A 19,833-nucleotide genomic window follows, 5' to 3' on the forward strand; every position below is an offset into this window, starting at 1 on the left:
TGGCAAGATGGCCTCAGAAATGCCTCCTAGCTCTGGATCTATGATACTACGCCTACTTAGGAGGGTTTTCTGTGCAATAAGTAGATGCCAAATAAATGTTTTTTTGAAACAGTCATTTGAATACAAAACTGAACAAGACACGGCCCCAGCCCACAAGGAGTCTTAGCCTAGTGGGGGAAATAAGACTGCGACATACATAATTGTCATGCCAGGTGTATAATGTGATAGTGTATTAAGAAGGTAGTCTGATGGATAGAATTCCAGGGCTTTGCTAGTTTGGATTTGGTAAGAGGTAGCATTGGAAGAGAGAATTGTTTCAGAGCCTGCGGTAAAAAGATTGGTGGCCTGAGAGCTGCACACAGTTAAGCCATGACGGTGTGTGAGGGGAGGCGAGAGGGTGTCTAGGCAAACATCCATTCATCTTGCTTTCTGTTGTTGCCCTGTTTCTTAGGCTCCCCAGTTTGGGTAGCGGAGAAGAAGTGAGGGACAAGCCATTTACTTCTGCAGCTTGTGAGGGCATTGGGCAAAAGAGGACGTTAAATTATTAATTATATAATTATCATATTATAGTATAGTATAGCATATGTAGTACTATATTAGATAAATATTAATATAATATGCATTGTATATTATATATTATACAATAATACATTTATATGTGATATGTAATGTATTATATAATACATAATTATACATTATATAAAATTGATAATATAATAATTATATAGCAATAAAAATTATTAACTAAATGAGTGTTTTGTTATTTGGAAGGAAGCTCAGTTATTTCAGAGAGTCTCTGCTGGTAACATTTATTCTAATAGTGTTAGGGTATCTAGTCTTTTTCAGTGTGCTCCAGCATTAACCATGATTTCACCAACTTTGTTGGGTGTTGATCTAATATGCCACCAGGCTGGTTCTCTAGGCTTATATAGTTCACCTCTATTAGCAAAATGCAACAATCCTAATTTCCATCTAGAGAAAAGAATTGGGTATTAGTTATGAATTAACAAAAAAGCAAATGTTGGTTCCAAGTAATTTGTTGATGAGGGATTATGGTTGGATTGTTGGTTCGCATAATAGCTACACTAAGGTACAACAGGGACTTTTATGAAAGATATTGTTGTTAAGCTTCACCCAAAAACAAAAACCAACTATACCTCCCTCCCTTCTTGCAAAGGGGGGAAACTAAGGGTATGCAGTGTTGTATATATTATTAGACACAGTTGATTTGTTGGTTAATTTTGCTGCTTTTTTTTCTTTCAATTTTTTTTTTTTTACAGGAGATGGCCCTCTGAATAGGAGACAGGAAGGGCCACATTCTGAAATGAAGGCAGTATGAAAAACAAAAGACAAATTAAAATTTTAAGGAAAAGATAGCTCTGGTATATAACAATAAATTAAAAAATGGATAGGAACATAAGGTTTGGACTTTTGAGGATTGGACCTAAAAATCAAGAAATACCTACTCATTTTTTCAGATCTTAGGTTTCCACCAATCAGTAATGGCCTCCTGTCCCAACTACCCATCAGTACTCTTGCCCATTGCTGCATAGTGCCGATATTTCATTGAAATTCAGCCCCCTTTATGTCAAACTACAACAGCTTTACCAAGGCCTGTTTCAGAAAGGTCCCACCCAGAAACCCTTCTCTCTGTCTTTCTGATGTTAATATTTTTTGTTTCCATCATGTCAAAGTGTCCTTGTTCATTGGTGTTAAATGTTTTTTTTTTTTTAAATGTTTTCTCATTCAGATTTGCAACTATGTGGGGCCAGCAAAAGTTATTGTCCAGTTGGTCACCAATGGGAAGCATGTCCACCTGCATGCTCATAGCCTGGTGGGGAAACACTGTGAGGATGGAATCTGCACTGTCACTGCTGGACCCAAGGACATGGTGGTGGGGTAAGTGATAGTGTCAGTATGATGGGTGGAAGGTGACATGTAGAAGGAAGGAGGGCCAGAGACCTTTCTTAAAGGGAGGCATTTTTGGTAGAAGTCCCCTTGTGGACATTTAGAAGGCTTTCTCAGGGAACTAAGTATTCTTGCCACCATCTCGAAGGTCTCTCTCTTTGTCATTTGCCTGGCACATACTAGGCACTTAGTAAATGTTTATTGATTGATTTGTTGGGGCATCTGACATACTCTTGGTGATTTTTTTTTTCCTTGAATAAATTAATTTTCACTTATGGAACAAACATTTGGGAAACATCTCAGAAAGGAGAAATAGTTAGGATTGGTCTCCAAACTCTTGCTTCTCAGAAGGTACTTACTGAAGGACAAGAAGCAACAGATTTTTATTTTTCCATTTACTAGATTCATACCTAGACAGGCTCACTTATTTGTCCATGAATTGATCGGACTTTTGTTTTTAATTTTAGAAGTTTTATAAAAAGAATTTGAATCCAAAAGATGAAAAAAATCAATTTCAAAAATTAGGATCTTTTGAAACTTCATAATCCTGGCTTAAGCAAAGTTTATGATGAAATCTCAGTTAATCTGTGTTGTTCATTCAAAAGAGAGATGTTGCATGAAATCACTGTAATTAAACTTCTAGTGGCATTGCAGACCTTGAGTTGAGCTCAGGTTTCAGTTTGGCTCTTAGTAGAGAGAGTTTACTTTCTTTCATGTATGTGCTCTGGCATTTATTTCTTTGTTTGATGATGGGAATACTCGAGTTGTGAAAAGCCTAGGTAGAGAGAGCACTTCCTTTTTAGTCACTAAAATCTGACTCTTTTGATGTCAAAAGGCCTACTGCATTGAAGGAAGAAGCTTAAGTTGATATTAGAATTTCAAATTTGCTTTATTTGCACTTGTCTTTTCAACAAACTCTTGAAAGACTGGGCCTGTTTCCTGTTACCCATCCTAGGTGAGTCACCATGGTCTGTTCAGGAACTCCCTTCCCCTTCCTAATTGACCTCTGAGAGGTCTGAAAAGGCCAGGAGTTGTTGAAATAATTGAACATTAATTGTGGGCCTGCTGGTTTATTAAAATAGCCTCTTATTTATTAGAAATATATTCCAGTTTAATATATCTTAATTATCTCTTGGTTCAGAGCGTCCTGTTCTTAAGGAGCCCTTGAAACAAGGTCTATTGTTATGAAATTTCCAGGACACTGAAAAGTTGTGTTTGTGCCAGTGAATTAGTGTCTCTGACATGGAGGCTTTTTTAGGAAGTTGTTAAGTGAACAGAAGCTATCACATAGGGAGTCAGGAAGACCCTATGGTTATTTCAGTCTCACTTCATCAGTAGATAAGCAATGGGCATCTCTTATTCTTTGGACCAATCAATAAGGACTTACCAAGCACCTGCAATGTGGTAGGCACTATACTGTGTACTGGGGATTCAGAGACAAAAAGGAAACATCCCTGCCCTCGAGGAGCTTGCATTTGCTAGTGTAGGTGTTCTTAACTTTGTGTCACGGACTCCTTGGTCCATCTGGTGAAGTCTATGGATCCCGTTCTCAAAATAATGTCTCTAAAAGCATAAAGGAAAATACATCAGATGACAAAGGAAACCAATTATAGTGAAGTGCAGTTATCAAAATATTTTTTGAGAAAAAAGCTCGCGGGCCCCAAGATGAGGACCTGGCTTTAAATGAAGACAACATGTACATTTCCTAGTAGAAGGTCTCATTGCAATGAGGGAATAGAATGGAGAATGGGCTCTTTGATTGGGAGGTTTCAATAACAACAGAAGCCAGGTTAAATAAACATGGAGTGTCCTCAAAGACACCAAGAGAGGAGCTGTCTTTCCCACCTTAAAAAAAAACAGCCTCTCAGACTTGGCTTCTAAGTTACATCACTAAGATATGTAATAAGTTTAAGCCAGAATGGCCATTTTCTGATTTTGTCCAACCCCATGGGAACAGATGACAATTTCAGGTTGATTATAACAGACCCAGGGGATCTTAAGTCAATGAAGTTGAGCTTTTTTTCACTTGAGCCCACCATTTCTAAATTGATTTCTAGCTCATCAAGAACTCGTTTTAAAATTCGTTTTACAAAATGCTCCTTGTTCCCTTAATTCCTTGAATGAGCATCTGTTTATGTACGCTTATCAGATTGTTTGATATGGATATTATATTCTCTGGCAGTATTTGGGGGAGGCCATAATGTATACAAAGAGAGCATGCTGGAGAGAGTCAGACTTGGAATCAGGAAGACCTAGCTTCCATCATGTACTGGCCTCTCAGGTCATGAAGCAACCTTAAATTGCCAGCTTATTTGAATGGTAGAGGGAGCTTCAACAATGGAGTTCTTTACACTGATGAAATCATAGATTCAGACTGAAAAAAAATATCATAATGAACAAATAATCAAACCAAGAGTTTCCTCTGCTACTTAATTCCCAATTTGGTTATACTTCCATTATGACTTAGATTAGATCATAGGTTCTCAACTTTTCTTTTTTTTTTTTTTTTTTGTCATGGACTCCATTACCAATCTGGTGAGGCCTTATATAAAGCCCTTCTCAGAATACTAGATTTTTAAAGAATTCAAAATTTTAAAAAATGCTTACATTCAATTAGAAGTTAGTGAAAATAAAGATGTAATTTTTCCCATCTAAGTTCACAAACATTACTAAAATTGTCCAAGTGTCCGGGGAACGGGAGAGGATGTTCAGGTTAAGATGCCCTGAACTAGATTATCTCTAAAGTCCTTTACCTCCAAAATGCTGTGATTCTTTGTTTATTCTGAAACAACATAAAGTAGAATGAGCAAACTTGTCATAGTTTTTATTTGTGTCATATTACTAGCCAGTATTTTGCCATTTTGACTTAGCTGGCAAGAAGGTGGTTTTTCACATGAAACATGGATGGAATTTGAAGATGATAACCCTCAGTTGGTTTGTCAGTGATGGAACCATGCTATTCAGTCTGCTTCGGATCTCTCTCTCTAGATTTCTCTGGATTCAGAAGGAGGCTTGAGCCCAGGGCAACAGAAAACTCAAAGAGGATGGCGTGTATGAAATAAATAAATAATACGTTAACTCATTAAAAACAGAAACCATACTATGTCTCTGGTGCCTTCTGTCAACGTCACTGATGAGAAAGAGTTTCCATTTTCAAAAACACAGTGGAATAATAGTTTTATTAGTTTTCAACTCTTCAGTTAAGTCTTTGTGAATGTGGTCAGGTTAGTTTGAGGGAGTTTGATTTTTTTTTTTTTTTTTTGGTTTGTTTCTTGGGGCTTTTAGAAGAAAACGAGAAATAAAAAGACAGAAGTTGCTTTCCTTTGGTCTTTTGAAATTGCCCAGCTAAAACAGGCCCAGCTTGAGGCTTTGTTGGGTTGTTAGCCTACTGCTTCTGGGTTTTTTCAAATAACATAAATCAGTTGAGTTTCTTTAGTTGTAAAGATGTTTTCTGTGCTTCAGAATGCTCTTTCTAATAGCAAACTATCCTACTCCCTACCCTTTCCTTACAGTGTCTGCTGAGAGCAGGGGTTTTTTTTAAAAATCATAAGCCGAAAAAAAAAATCATAAGCCGGGGCAGGTAGGTGGCCCAGTAGATAGAGTTCCAGCCATGGAGTCAGGAGGACCCAAGTTCAAATTTGACCACAGACACATGATATTCACTAGCTGTGTGACCCCAGGCAAGTCACTTAACCTCTATTGCCTTGGGAAGAAAAAAAAATCTAAAAAAAAAGTAAAAATCATAAGCCCCTTTAAAAAATTTTTTTCCATTATCTTTTTTTTGAAGCATCTGATTTTTTTTTTTTTATTTTCAAAAATGTGTGTGTCATTTTGTGCATTAGTCCACCATGTCTCTGTTAGGAGACCTCTCCCCATCATCATTGAGCCTTTGGAATCATGACTGATCATTGGGTTGATCAGAATTCTTATGCCTTTCTAAATTGTTTTTTCAATGTAGTATTATGGTATAGATTTGTTCTTTAGTGTTCTGCCTACTCCACGTTGTTTCAGTCAATAAATAATAAAAACAATAATAATAATATAGCAGCTAGCATTTACATAGCACTTTAAAGTTTGCAAAACACTTTACACATGTTAACTCATTTGATTGTCACAGAAACCCTGTGACATAGGTGCTATTGTTATCTTCATTTTGCAGATAAGGAAACTGAGAAGCTCAGTGACTTACCCAGGGTCACACAGCTAATTAGTATCAAGGCAAGATTCAAATTCAGATCTTCCTGTCTCCAAGTCTCTGCCTCTTAGCTGTCTCAAAAGCCAAAACCATTTCCTTCTTCATTTCTTACCACACAGTAGTATTCTGTTGCATTCATATACCGTAAATTGTTTAGCATTCCCCAATTATGGATACCCCCTTAGGTTTCCAGTTCTGTGCCATCACAAAAAGAGTTACTATAAATATTTTTGCACACAGAGAACCTTTTCCCCTCTCTTTGATTTCTTTGTAGTATAGACTTAATAGTGGTCTATAGAGTGACCTAATAGTGGTATTGCTGGTCAAAAGATATTTATGGTTTAGTCACTTTGGGGACATAGTTCCATAGTACTTTCCAGAATGATGGTACCAGAGCTCTACCAGCTGTACATCAGTGTGCCTATTTGGGGGCAGCCCCTCCAGCATTTGTCATTTTCCTTTTTGGTCACCTCTTCCAATCTGATGGGTATAAATTGGAACATCAGTTACTTTAACTTGCATTTCTCTAATTATTAATGATTTGAAGTTTTTTTTTTTCCAAAAAGCTTGGCTTTCTTTTCTTGAAAACTGCCTCTTCAAATCCATTTATATCAATTGAGGAATGGCTCTTGTTCTTACAAATTTGAATAATTTCAATCAATTTATATCAATTGAGGAAGGGCTCTTATTTATATATGTGTATCTTGGAAATGAGACTTTTATCAGAGAAACTTGGTTTGTGCAGAGATTCATGACCTCTTTTGGGTCATGGACCTCTGGCTATCTGGTAATACCCATCAACCCCTTCTAAGAATAATGTTTCTAAATGAGTAAAATAAAATACATGGTATTACAAAGCAGTTCAACTGTATTGATTATTGTTTTGTGTTTTGTTTTTAGGCAGTTGGGGTTAAGTGACTTGCCCAGGGTCACACAGCTAGTAAGTGTCAAGTGTTTGGTCTGAGGCCGGATTTGAACTCGGGTCCTCCTGACTTCAGGGCCAGTGCTCTGTCCACTGTGCCACCTAGCTGCCCCCCAACTGTATTGATTAGCAAACAATTCATGATGCCTCTGAAATTTAACTCCAGAAGAACTCTCTGGCTTAAAGGCTGGCTAGTTTTCTTCACTTACACAAAAGGTGGGGAGGTACTGGCCCTTCAGTCAAGCCTGTATGTAGCAATATGTAGTAGATGCCTAACCAATGAATGTTTGCTGCTGCTACTGACATGCTAAATAGTGACATCTCTATTTTGGCCTATAGTTGGGCAAATAAGTACTATTTTATATGAATCAGTATCAGTACTATTTTATATGGTAGCCATATCCTAATGGTCCACCAGATCACTCTGCATGTTGCTTTTTTAAATGTCTCTTTGTGTCATTACCTTTCTATCCATACGTCTGTGGATGTCTCTGTTGCTTTCTATCTCTGTATTCTTTGTCTTTCTCAGTATCTCTCAGATATCTCTTCTGGCTATCCATCTGTTTTTCTGCCTTTCCATCTGAACGGTGTTAAACTTCCTGTCGTTAATTGAGAAAAGTAGATGATTAGAACGTTTGTATTTCTCTGGTAGAAGCCATCAAATTAAGTTGCTCTTAAGTGACCACATCAATTGTTGTGTTATCTTGGCAAAGTCATTTAACTTCAGTTTGCTTGTGTGTAAAGTGGAGATGAAAAACTGTGGCTGAGGTAGATACTTTGTAAACCCTTAGAATGTAGTGTAAACATGAGTTCTTCCATCATCTGTGGCTTTCAAAAGGAAAAAAAAAGATTCCAAACCCCTACTCTACATGTATTTCCTCAATCCTGAGCGTGGATATAGCGGCCCAGCTTCTAATAACATCCAGCTCCAGATCTTTGATCCTAGAATCTCTCCAATTCCACAATTGCTAAATGAAATGTTGGATTCAAAATAAACCCTGCCCCAAATCTTGCCACCTGATCTTTGGGAGATTTTTCCTTCAATGCAATAATCAAGCCTTTCTATTATAATTGTTAAGTATCGCACTTTGGAAATAAGTTTCTCAGTTCCCAACAGAAGGAGAAATATACCACGAAAGAGTTGAAATTGCCTTTCTTCACTAATTATGCAGTTTTACCTTATTTGAATTGCACCAACTTCCAGCAGTAAATGGTTGTTTGATTCTTTGTGTTTATTGAAGGTTTGCAAATCTGGGTATACTTCATGTGACAAAGAAAAAAGTATATGAAACATTGGAAGCACGGATGACAGATGCCTGTATAAGGGGGTATAATCCTGGACTTTTAGTGCATCCAGAACTCAACTATTTGCAACCAGAAGGTGGTGGAGAAAGACAACTCACAGGTGAATCTTAATCTCTCTCTCTCTCTCTCTCTCTCTCTCTCTCTCTCTCTCTCTCTCTCTCTCTCTGTCTCTCTGTCTCTCTGTCTCTCTGTGTCTCTGTCTCTCTCTCCCTCTCCCCTTTTATTCCATTGGACTTACATGTTTCAGACCACTGCCTCTTGTAGTGGATGCCAGAGAAAGAGGAGACCCAAAGCTAATATGTTGCTTTTTGGATGGTTTTCTCTTGGTTATTTTGCATAATACCACAGATTGTCAGAGCTGGATGTGATCTGAACAGTCATCAAGTTCAGCCCGTTCTTGTCACATATGAGCTCACTAAGGAAAAAAGTGGCTAAATACCTTGCCCAAGATTGGTAACAGCATTGGGATTTGAATTCAGGACTTCTGACTCTAAATTGAATGCTCTCACTAATGTAGAGTCAGGAAGACCTGTACTCAGATCCTGTCTCCAACACTTACTGTGACTGTGAACAAACCATTTAACCTGTCTGAGCTTCAGCTACCTCATCTGTAAAATGGAATAATACAGTCATTTACATCCCTAGTTTTTGAGGTTCAAATGAGATAATGTATTTGAAATTCTTTTCAGGTACAATCAAGATACCAACTCTTAATGTAGGAGCATATAGGAAAAGTTGAATTTACACTGCGCTCTTTTGAGCAAAGTAGAATTGAAGTAGCTCAAAAGAAATGTGAGATATGCAAATTTAGAGAATCTACCTCAAATGTTCACGTGGACTATTTATGCCTTACCTATGGTAGAGCATTCTGAGCTCATACTGGTCTGATCAGCCGTCGTCAGACACACTGTAAGTTGACTCTAGCATAGTGATGCCATTTTGGTCCTCTGAGAATGAAGGACAACAGCCAACCAAGCATATAGGAAAACTCTAATTTACACAGGAAATAGGAAAATGAAAAGTTTGAGGAAAAAAATTGAGTTGCAACTTTTATGTTTGCTTTCTTCAGTTGCTCTGTGTTGATGTAAATAATCCTGTATCCTGCATTTTAGGCACTTCTGCCAGAAACTATTTTGTTTAATTTAACTTTATTCTAAATCCACACATTTCTAGCCTAATGAGAGCATAACCCTCCCCTCCCAGGTCCCCACCCCCATCCTCCCCAGATAATTAGAGGTAGTATTTATAGAAGTTTTGATCAAAGAAAAATGACATAATATATTAAAATAGTTTTGAGTTAGCGTTCCAGAACAATAGTTACTACTCATTTCCTTCCTTGACACTCCCCTGAAGTGTTTTCCTGAAGTAATCAACAGGTATCTCTTCTCCCTCTGATCAATATCTTAATCTATCCTGAATGACTGAAGTTGGGCTAGGCAGATGGGGATGGCAGTGAGTTTAACTGGATAAAATGCTTTCTTCTAGTGAAGATGGGGAAGGCAATGAGTTTAACTGGATAAAATGCTTTCCTTACTCAAGATTTGATTTCCACTTTTAATCCATTTCCATAAGAAAGCCTGTTTTTTTCCTGGCCTTTTAAACATGCTTTTTTTTTTTTTTTTAAGGCAATTGGGGTTAAGTGACTTGCCCAGGGTCACACAGCTAGTACGTGTCAAGTGTTTGGTCTGAGACTGGATTTGAACTCAGGTTCTCCTGACTTCAGGGCCAGTACTCTATCCACTGCATCACCTAGCTGTCCCTAAACATACTTTAAACTGGGAAAAGTATGGAAAGGGTTTTCGGATGAGGGCAATAGTTACATCTTTTTAAAAAATTCAATATTTTATTTTTCTCCCATTATGGGAATATTTCCGTCTTATATATTTCTAGGGACACTGACAAGGAGGTCTTTAAATATGCTTCCACATCTGTAAGGGACCCCTCAAAAGCATCACATTTCAAGTGTCCTCCCCCTCCTCCCATGTTTCCATTGCATGTGGAATAAATGACCTGCCCTGTTTGTTCCTAGACAGGGAAAAGGAGATCATCCGACAGGCAGCTCTCCAGCAGACAAAGGAGATGGACCTCAGCGTGGTGCGGTTGATGTTCACAGCCTTTCTTCCAGACAGCACAGGCAGCTTCACCAGAAGACTGGAGCCCGTGGTGTCAGATGCAATCTATGACAGCAGTGAGTACACATTCCCTCACGTGGTTCCTTATGTGCCCATCTCCCCCTTCTTAACTGAAATACCAGCCTTTCTTGGTATGTGAATTCAGTCCATCTGGTGCTGTAGAGAAGCCTGGCAAGGAGATTCTGTTGGGCCTCTCAGAGGAAGAAAGAGCAGCTGCAATTTTCCTCTGGGATCCTAATGGGGTGGTGTGAGAAAAGTATTGTTAAGTTCTTTTCTTTCCCCTTTTTAGCCAATATTTCTTTGAGACCATGTATTCAAATGAGTACTCAAGAAATGTTTATGCAATTAAAATACTACGAACTAAATTAAGTTATTGCCTGAAGAATGAACTTCAAGCAAGCATTTTTGTCTATAACATGTATAGACCACTTTTGGCCAAGTTTTTTTTTTTCCCCAAAACTATACTGATCACCCAGCTGTTTACTTGATCTAGATGTGTGCTGTGGCATCCCCCAGGCAAACATCTGCCAATCAAATTCATTAAAAGACCTGTAGGCTCATCAAGATTTTGTGGAACTTGTGCTAAGTAGCAAAGTCCTCACCTTCCAGTTGTACCATGGACAGGTTTTTCTCATTATTGATAACATGTTTAAAGGGAACTTGGAGGTTTCTAAAAAGGCAAAGACTTCTCTATTAGAGATTGCCGTATAACACAGCTGGAGAGCAAAGAAGGAAGCTTTGTATCGTACCATTTACCACACTGAAACCTTTGCCCTTAACCACACAGAACCTTAATTTAGTTGAGGGGAAAATAACATTTCTGTTTTCCTTTACTTGAGAACAGGAATTGTCAAAAAGTTTAACTGAATTTTTTCCCTCAACACTCTTAAGGTGCTACCAACCTTAAAGTCCTATTATACAAATGATATTATATGCCAGCACAGGGCCAGGTACATATCTGGCATTTACAACTCATGGGTTGTAGGGCAACTAGGTGGCGTAGTGGATAGAGTGCCAGGCCTAGAGTCAGGAAGACCCTTCCTTCATGAGTTCAAATCTGGCCTCAGACACTTACTGTCTGTGTGACCCTGAACAAGTCACTTTACCCCCTGTCTGCCTCAGTTTCCTCATCTGTAAAATGATCTGGAAAAGGATATGGCAAACCACTCCAGTATCTTTGCCAAGAAAACACCAAATGGAGTCACAAATATGACTGAAAAACAACTCAACAACAACAAAAACTTGTTGGTTGATAAATCTATGATTGAATTGAGAACCATATAACCAAGAGATCAGAAATTTGTCGAAGATAAGACTTGGAACAAGGAAGCCTCTTAATATATTGGAAAAGTCCTATCACTCTCTGCATCCTCCCTATCCTCTTCTGCCCTGCCTCATAGATGTATAGTGGGAATGAATAAATTAATGCATTTCTTAGTGCTTAAAGGCACAGTGCTTGGTGCTTAAGAAATGTTTATTGACTTGACTTGACTTAATGTCCAAGTGTAGATTGAACTCTTTGACAGAAGGTATTTTCATTTTATTATTCTTAACCCACTTAAAATATCTTAGGTAAAGATATCTCTTTAAACATACTATTCTTCTTGAAATTTCTTGACCTCTCTTGCAAAAAAAAGCTTTGTTCCACTGGAAGCCTTCTGAAGTCCATGCTAAACTGTGGTTTTGTTACTATTCATTCTACCAACAGAAGCCCCCAACGCCTCCAATTTGAAGATTGTAAGAATGGACAGGACGGCAGGCTGTGTGACTGGAGGGGAGGAGATTTATCTTCTTTGTGATAAAGTTCAGAAAGGTAAGGGCATGCCTGGGCTTGTGAGGTGGAACATAGTTGAGACTGACAGTAATTGTTAGGTATTTATAACACTTTGCAAACCATATTCCTTTTTCTACTTACAATGGGTTGTAGTCCGTTTGTATCAAGTTTATTAAATGGCACTTGGGGTCTGACCACCTCTCGGTTGTATATCTCTCCTTAAACTTACCACTTGACTCATTTGTTTATTTTCTTCTTTCCTTCAGAACTCTAGAGGGATACAAGAGTATATTTGCATGATGTGTTCTCATTAATAAGATTTCAATATCTTCTCATCAACTAATTGATTTGTGTGAGACTCTACCCTAGTACATCAAATATTAATTATTTAATGAACTGGAGAAAACTTTTCCCATTGGTATTTACTCTGATTTCCTTATAACTAAATCAATATATTAAATTATAGAACATATGCAATTTGTTAACCAATGAGGACAGTGATTAGTAAAGTTTAAGGTAACTATTTATAATACTGTGGCTATAGACAGTGTCCCAGTCTACATCAATACGACAGTCCCCTCAATACAACAGCAGATGACTCCTGACTTCTCTGGAAACTTAGTTTCACCCCATTCGGTCTCCTTCCAGACACTGATTCAGTTATCTTCAGAATCTTCGTATTTCTCTTCAGTATAATAGCCACATTCAGTCTTTCATTAAATAAGTCAGATTAATCTATTGTTCCTGGCTTCTCTTTGGTAATCACAGGAAACAGTCTTCCCAAAATGCACTGTGCTTACCAGCCTTTTCCAAATTACTCTTAGAATTCTCTTTAAAGATTTATTTTTAACATCACTTCCGCCCATTCTGATGAGGAAGGAGTTTTTTTTTATATCTCCTTTTTCCTCTCTGTATTCTCCTTCATAGATCCTCATGGATTATAGACAAAACACGCATCTTCTTCCTGGGACTCCATAGGGAGAACCTTATTTCCAGACATCTCTCAATTGAGTCTTAAAACTTCCTGGGGGATGCTAGGTGGTGCAGCTGGTGGGTAGGTAGAGGTCTGGCCTTGGAGTCAGGAGGACCTGAGTTCACATCAGACCTCAGATACTTGACACTTATTAGCTGTGTGAACCTGAGCAGGTCACTTAACCCTGATTGTCTTACCAAAAAACAAAACAAAACAAAACAAAACAAAAAAAACCCAAACAGACATCCTGCACATGCTGCTTTGCTAAACATTCATTTAGAGCTTTTTCTGGCCTCTTAAAGCTGTAGTAACAATAGCTGTAGTCCCTCTGAGGTTGACATTTGAAACTAGGGTTATGTACTCATAGATCCCTTAAAACATTTGCTAATTTCACACCCAGACAAACCTCTGTTATTTTCAAACAAAGCATATTTATTTTTCCTCCTGATAAGAATAAAAAGAAGCAAGGAATAGTAACAATTTAAAGACAATAAATGGAGACTCAGATGTATTTCAGTGTTGTAAATGTGTTACAGTCTATGACCTCAGTTTTGCCAGAATGAATAGGGACTGTCCCACCTCTTACCCCCTCCTATGGTGAATAATAATGGTAATATAGTAGTCATTTGTTTCCTACATGGTGAGAATCACTACAGAATCTTCAAAAAAGGCAAAAAGTTAATTTTAAAATTCAAAAATAAAAATAAAGGTTAAAAAGTACTATAATCTGTCTCATTTATTGGATGAGGAATTAAGATGAGAAAGATGGAATGGGGAAAGAGTCAGTGGATCTCAAACGTTTTGTGCAGTTGCTATATACTTAGGACCTCAGCAGGTACCCGCAGTTCTTTCAAAAGTTTCTTGGTGACTGACTTTTAACAGTAGCAAGTGTTCGAAGGCTACATCAAGGGTAACAGATTGACAAGAATAGAGATGGATTACAGCGTGTTTTGAAATATCTTTCCAGCTCTACGATGCCTTCATTTCATTTATTTATTTTTAAATTTTTTTGATGCCTTCATTTTTAACTTGCTTATAAAACATCATTTAAAAAATCCATAAAGAGGTGTAACTGTTTTATAGATGACATCCAAATTCGATTTTATGAAGAAGAGGAGAATGGTGGGTTCTGGGAAGGCTTTGGAGATTTTTCTCCTACAGATGTTCACAGACAGGTAAAGATACGTTTGGATATTTTTTGAGAGGTATATCACTACGATTTGATAGGGTGCTAGAAATGCTAGCTATAGCAATAATATAAGAAAAAAATTGGGGGAATGAGCGTAGCCTGTAAACAAGCATTTATGAAGCACCAACAGTATACCAGACACTGTGCTAAGCCCTGGGGATACAAAGAAAGGCAAAATAAATGAAAGAAAGAAATGAAGAATGAACAGTGTTAAGGAGCTCAGAGTCTTAGTGGGCAAATGAAAGAAAATGATCACTTTTGTATATTTTCGAGATTTGGGTTTTGGGGGGGGGCTTAGAGGTAATTAAACATTTTGGGGTTTGGGGTTATTAATATGTTATATACTAATATGTTATAATATACAGTATGTATAGTATATTATATATTAATATCATATTATATCATTCATATTAATATATTGGGTAATTAAATTAGATAATTGGATAAATTGATAATTAAAAAGGATAGTGACTCTGGAATCACAATTTCTGAATTTCATTCTCAGCTATGACACTTAATAGCTCTGTGGCCTTGTGTCAAATCCTTTATCCTTTTCAAACCTCAGTTTCTTTGTCTGCAAAATTGAGGGAATTTGATGAGAAATGCGTCTTTTATAGGGTTGTTATTAAGGAAGTATTCTGTGATCCTTCAGGTGTTACATAAGCATCAGCAGTTATCATGATGAAATCTAGCCCTTTGCTTTCACAAAAGGAATTGAATTACTCACAAACATTTATTTAAATCCTGTGGCAAAATGCTTGAAATAACTGTGAGGGTTTTTTTTTTTGCCCCCAGAAAATCATTAATCATACAGGTCCCCATTAACCTTTGAGTCTCAGACTGTATGACAAGTCTTTGGTATGTCTCCCTGTTTGCTTCCTTGATGAGTCATAGGCAGTGAGCTCTGTACTCTTTAAAAAATTATTTTGAATTTATGGAATAAAACAAGCATTTCTGTAAGACAGAAGAATAAAAAAAGATGATTGCACATGAAACTGCAAATCTGTTATATACAACTTGCTATTCCTTTTAAATATATAATAAAATTATCATGTAAATTTTTTTCTCCTTTTTTCCTTCCCTCCCCTCTCCCCAACCTAGAGATAGCTATTATTAGACAAAAATATGCATATATATGTAAAATCATTCTTTGCATTTATTTATCAGTTCTTTCTCTGGATGCAGATAGCATCTTTCTTCATATGTCCTTTGTAGTTAATTTCAGTATTTACAGTGGTCAAAATGACTTAGTTGCTAAAAATCGTTCTCTTCTCACAAGAGTGGCATGCTTAAGCCTGTAAATAAATATTTATTGTTGTTTAGGCATTTCAGTTGTGTTCAATTTTCATGACCCCATTTGGGGTTTTCTCGGCAAAGATACTGGAGTGATTTGTATTGCCTTTTCTAGCTCATTTTACAAATGAAGAAATTGAGGCAAACAGAGTTAAGTGACTTGCCCAGGGTCTCACAGCTAGGAGGTGTCTGGGGTCATATTTGAATTCAAGTCTTCCTAATTTCAGGCCTGGTGCTCTATCCACTGCGCCATCTAACTGCCTCTATAAATAAATATGATATCTGCAAAAGGATACTTCACTGAAGTCTTTTTTTTTTTCCAGAAGCGGTCTTCAAACTAAGGGCCTCTTCTAGCTAGTGTATTTTAACTCATCATGAAAAGTCAGAAGGGTTGTCCAATGATAACTTAGCATATGTTTGAAAGCTGAGAGTTTGGATAGCCCAGTGCTGAGGAATATTGATGAGAAGACAGTTATTGTGCATGGCAAAGAGTTTGTAAGGGCAGAGAGATATCAGACCCCTCGTCCAGTCCTCTGCACTCCTCTCCCCTCAGTGAGAAAACCCCTTCTCCCAATAAGGGTCTTCAACTTATAGTCTGGGCCACTGAGATGTTACATGACTTGCCCATGGTCACACAGCCAATGTGTACCTGAAATAGGACTGGGACCCAGGTCTTCCTGAGTCTAACGCCTCCTCTCTGGCCAGCACACCACACTACCTCTACCCCAGCAGCATATGAGAGCATATGAGTTTTCAGGCTCGTGCATTTGGGGGCTTTAGTTGAGCTTTCCTGAGGGTGCAGAGAGCTCTGAAGTGTAACACACAGGGAGTGTATTTAATTTCTGGAGTGGTACATCCTGGGCAGCTACCCTTTTTCTCTCTTCCCTTCTCTCCCACCTCCCCTAACTAATTATTTCAGTGCTGTTAGAAGCAGTTATAGCAGGCTCTTAGAGCTGATATTGAAGAGGGAGAGAATGGGCCACCCATTTATTGGACCATCTTATAGGTGTGAAATTTATACACATAGGCATGACCAATTTTAAAACACTGGAGAAAATTGAACAATACAAATTAGATTATATTGATCGTTTGAAATAGCTTTTTTATCCAAAAATTTACTGAGAGAGAGAGAGAGAGACCCATCCTTATCCTGCATAAAGCTAGCTCTCTGTGTTTTGCAGTTTGCCATTGTATTCAAAACTCCAAAGTATAAAGATGTCAATATCACCAAGCCAGCCTCTGTATTTGTCCAGCTTCGGCGGAAATCTGACTTGGAAACCAGTGAGCCAAAGCCTTTTCTGTACTACCCAGAAATTAAAGGTAAGTCATTTTTGTCTCTTGCAAGCATTTTTCTAAGACATAGACACATAAGTATGGTGTCTGTCTGGATAGTTTCATGATGGCTAGGCCCCCGGAACCCAAGTGTCCATTTTCCAGAGAAGAGCCAAAAGAAATGCTATTTTAATATTCCCATAATAAGCAAATTTTAATCATATTACCCTGTCCAAGCTTATTTGAAATCTCAAGGTTTTGTGATGGATTTCCCCCAAATACATAACACTGCTCATATAATCAGCAAAGATTATAATTGGAGGTATATCCAAGGGAAAACTCTGCTTGGAGCAAAAAGGGAAAATACAAAACTGGGGAAACATTAAAAGTATCCTGTTAAGAATGCTTCTGGAATTACTGTTTTAGAAATTTCTCTTGAGGGATGTAGATTATGTTAAGGAACTAATCAACAAACATTTCCTACTAAATGCAAGGCACTGTTCTAGCAGTTGGAGATACAGACAAAAATGAAACAGACTTTGCCCTCAAGGAACTTCTATTCTGTAGAAAGAAATGATATATCCACTTATAAATATATAATATACAATAATACATTAAATATATTATTATAAAATTTACATACAATAAAATAATAAAACATAATAAATATGACATGCAATGATGTACTAAACCTATTATTATATATGTCACATAGAATAATAATATAATAAAATAGATGAATAACATAGTTAAAGAATATAGCAAGGAAGACCTCTAGCACATCAACTGGAACTCCCTATGGCAGACTTTTTTTTTTTTTTTTAAAGGCATTTGGGATTAAGTGACTTGCCCAGGGTCACACAGCTAGTAAGTGTCAAGTGTTTGGTCTGAGGCTGGATTTGAATTCAGGTCCTCCTGACTTCAGGATGGTGCTCTGTCCACTGTGCCACCTAACCTTCTATGGCAGACTTTTGAGAAGGCCATGGAGGATAGTTGCACAGACAGAGCAGGGCTGAATGAGTTGCATTCAGTAGTGTTGGAGGGTTCCCAAACTGATGAGATTACTGGTGCATTTGAGTATGTCGTTGCTTGTGTGCACAAAATAAATTCCAGGTAATTTTAGTGGAGGAATGGAAAGAAGAAATGGTAGTTTTAGTAGAAACAGGAATTAGGAAAGCCCTTATATAGGAAGGTTATGACATTTTATTGGGGTTATTTGGGTTTTCGAAAGGTGGCTAAAAGGCAGAAATGAGGAAGGAATACATTCCTAACCCAGGGGCTGTCTGTGAAAAAAGCACAGAGAAAGAAGATGGAATGCTGTGTAGGAGGAAAAGTGAGAGGACACTTTTTTTTTTTGCATAGCAAAGATAAACAAACATTCTCTAAGGGTTAGTGTTGGGTCAAGTGTTATTTAACATTTTCACGAATTATCTGGAAGAGAAAGTGCACCGTAAAATTTCCCAGTGTGCAGATTATATTAAACTCTTTTGGGTGGGGAAATCCTATAGGGCTGAACTGTAGCATGATAATAACATAGCATTTATATAGCATCTGCTATGTGCCAGGGACTGTGCTAAGTGCTGTACAAATATTAGCTCATTTGATTTGAGTGAGAGGAAGCTCTCATCTGGCTGTGTAACTAGGCAGGAAAGGGACAGGTGAGTTTGATTTGAGGAAATATAAAGAGAGAAATTACTCATATTATACTATTAGGATAATGGGCTCTAAACCCATAAGGTTTTTGTTTGTTTGTTTTGGTCTGGACCTTTGACTCATAATTTGTCAAGAACTCTCGGTGAGAAAATTCCATCTCCAGACATATATTGAGAACGGTGTTGAGTCTAGGAGAGCAGTCTGGAACACTCAGAGGTTATTTGTGATGTCTAAGGTCTCTCGACTAGTATGTGTGAGAAACTGGACTTGTATTTGGATCACAGGACCTCCATGATGGTCCAGAAAAGAGACCAGAGAGTTATTGTCAAAAATTCTGAGAAGACGTTGAGTTGATTGATTACCAACCAAAGGTGCTAGGTATTATGTACATACACATATGTATATGTGTGCATGTATGTGCATGCGTACACTTGTACGTATACACATATATATGTATACATACATATACACGTACATATACACATGCTCACACAAAAAACCACCCAAATTATCAGCAGTATATGTATATGGGTGGGTGTGGGTATAGGTGGGTGTGTGTATGGGTGGGTGTGGGTATGGGTGTGTGTATATGCACCTATATACAAAACCCAAAACGTAATCCTATAATGGCACAAAATCATGCGCATACCCTTGGAATATTGTGTGCGTTTCTGGTTGTTGACCTTAAGAAAGATGTAAAGGCAATAGACAAGTACTAAGAAGGGCAACAAAAATCATTAAAAGAATGAGAGGGGTCACTGTATGGAGGAGGGGTAAAAAGATCCCAATTGAAAACAAAAGCTGAGAGACAGTAAGATCAAACTTTATATAATTGTGGGTGAATATAAACTTTAAGAATCCATGCATGAGAACTAGGGATACCCTATAAAGTTTGAAAGAGAAAAGGTCAGGAGAAATGCAGTTAATAAATAATAGCTAGAATTTACATAGCACTTTACAAATGTCTTATTTCATATTCATAACAACCCTGAGAGGCAGGTACTATTATAATAGATGAACAAACTGGGGCCAGCAGAGGTTGTGACTTGCACAGGGTCACACAGCTAGTAAATTTCTGAGGTTGAATTTGAATTCAGGTCCGCCATTCTATCCAGCTACCTATTCTGTTTTAGACATCAAGTAGTGCTTTAGAAATTAGGTTACCGTAAGAGATGATATTGGTTGAAAATATAGTTTCAAAAAAGGTTTTGCTAGAA

At 37.6% G+C, this 19,833-nt stretch overlaps 1 protein-coding gene across 4 annotated transcripts in view; it reads left to right on the plus strand.

The window, feature by feature from the left end:
* The window catches only part of NFKB1 (nuclear factor kappa B subunit 1), a 159,354-nt gene that overhangs the window by 108,336 nt on the left and 31,185 nt on the right, over nucleotides 1-19,833 (plus strand). For all 4 annotated transcript variants that reach the window (XM_027853362.1, XM_027853360.1, XM_027853361.1 and 1 more), the window contains 6 exons: nucleotides 1,751-1,899; nucleotides 8,267-8,430; nucleotides 10,360-10,518; nucleotides 12,171-12,275; nucleotides 14,293-14,384; nucleotides 16,873-17,011. In XM_027853362.1, coding sequence (XP_027709163.1) covers nucleotides 1,751-1,899; nucleotides 8,267-8,430; nucleotides 10,360-10,518; nucleotides 12,171-12,275; nucleotides 14,293-14,384; nucleotides 16,873-17,011 — 808 coding nt within the window. The remainder of the gene's footprint in view (nucleotides 1-1,750; nucleotides 1,900-8,266; nucleotides 8,431-10,359; nucleotides 10,519-12,170; nucleotides 12,276-14,292; nucleotides 14,385-16,872; nucleotides 17,012-19,833) is intronic.

The sequence above is a fragment of the Vombatus ursinus genome, unplaced genomic scaffold, assembly GCF_900497805.2.
Source record: "Vombatus ursinus unplaced genomic scaffold, bare-nosed wombat genome assembly UNPS02009975.1, whole genome shotgun sequence".
In the NCBI taxonomy this organism is placed as follows: Eukaryota; Metazoa; Chordata; class Mammalia; order Diprotodontia; family Vombatidae; genus Vombatus; species Vombatus ursinus.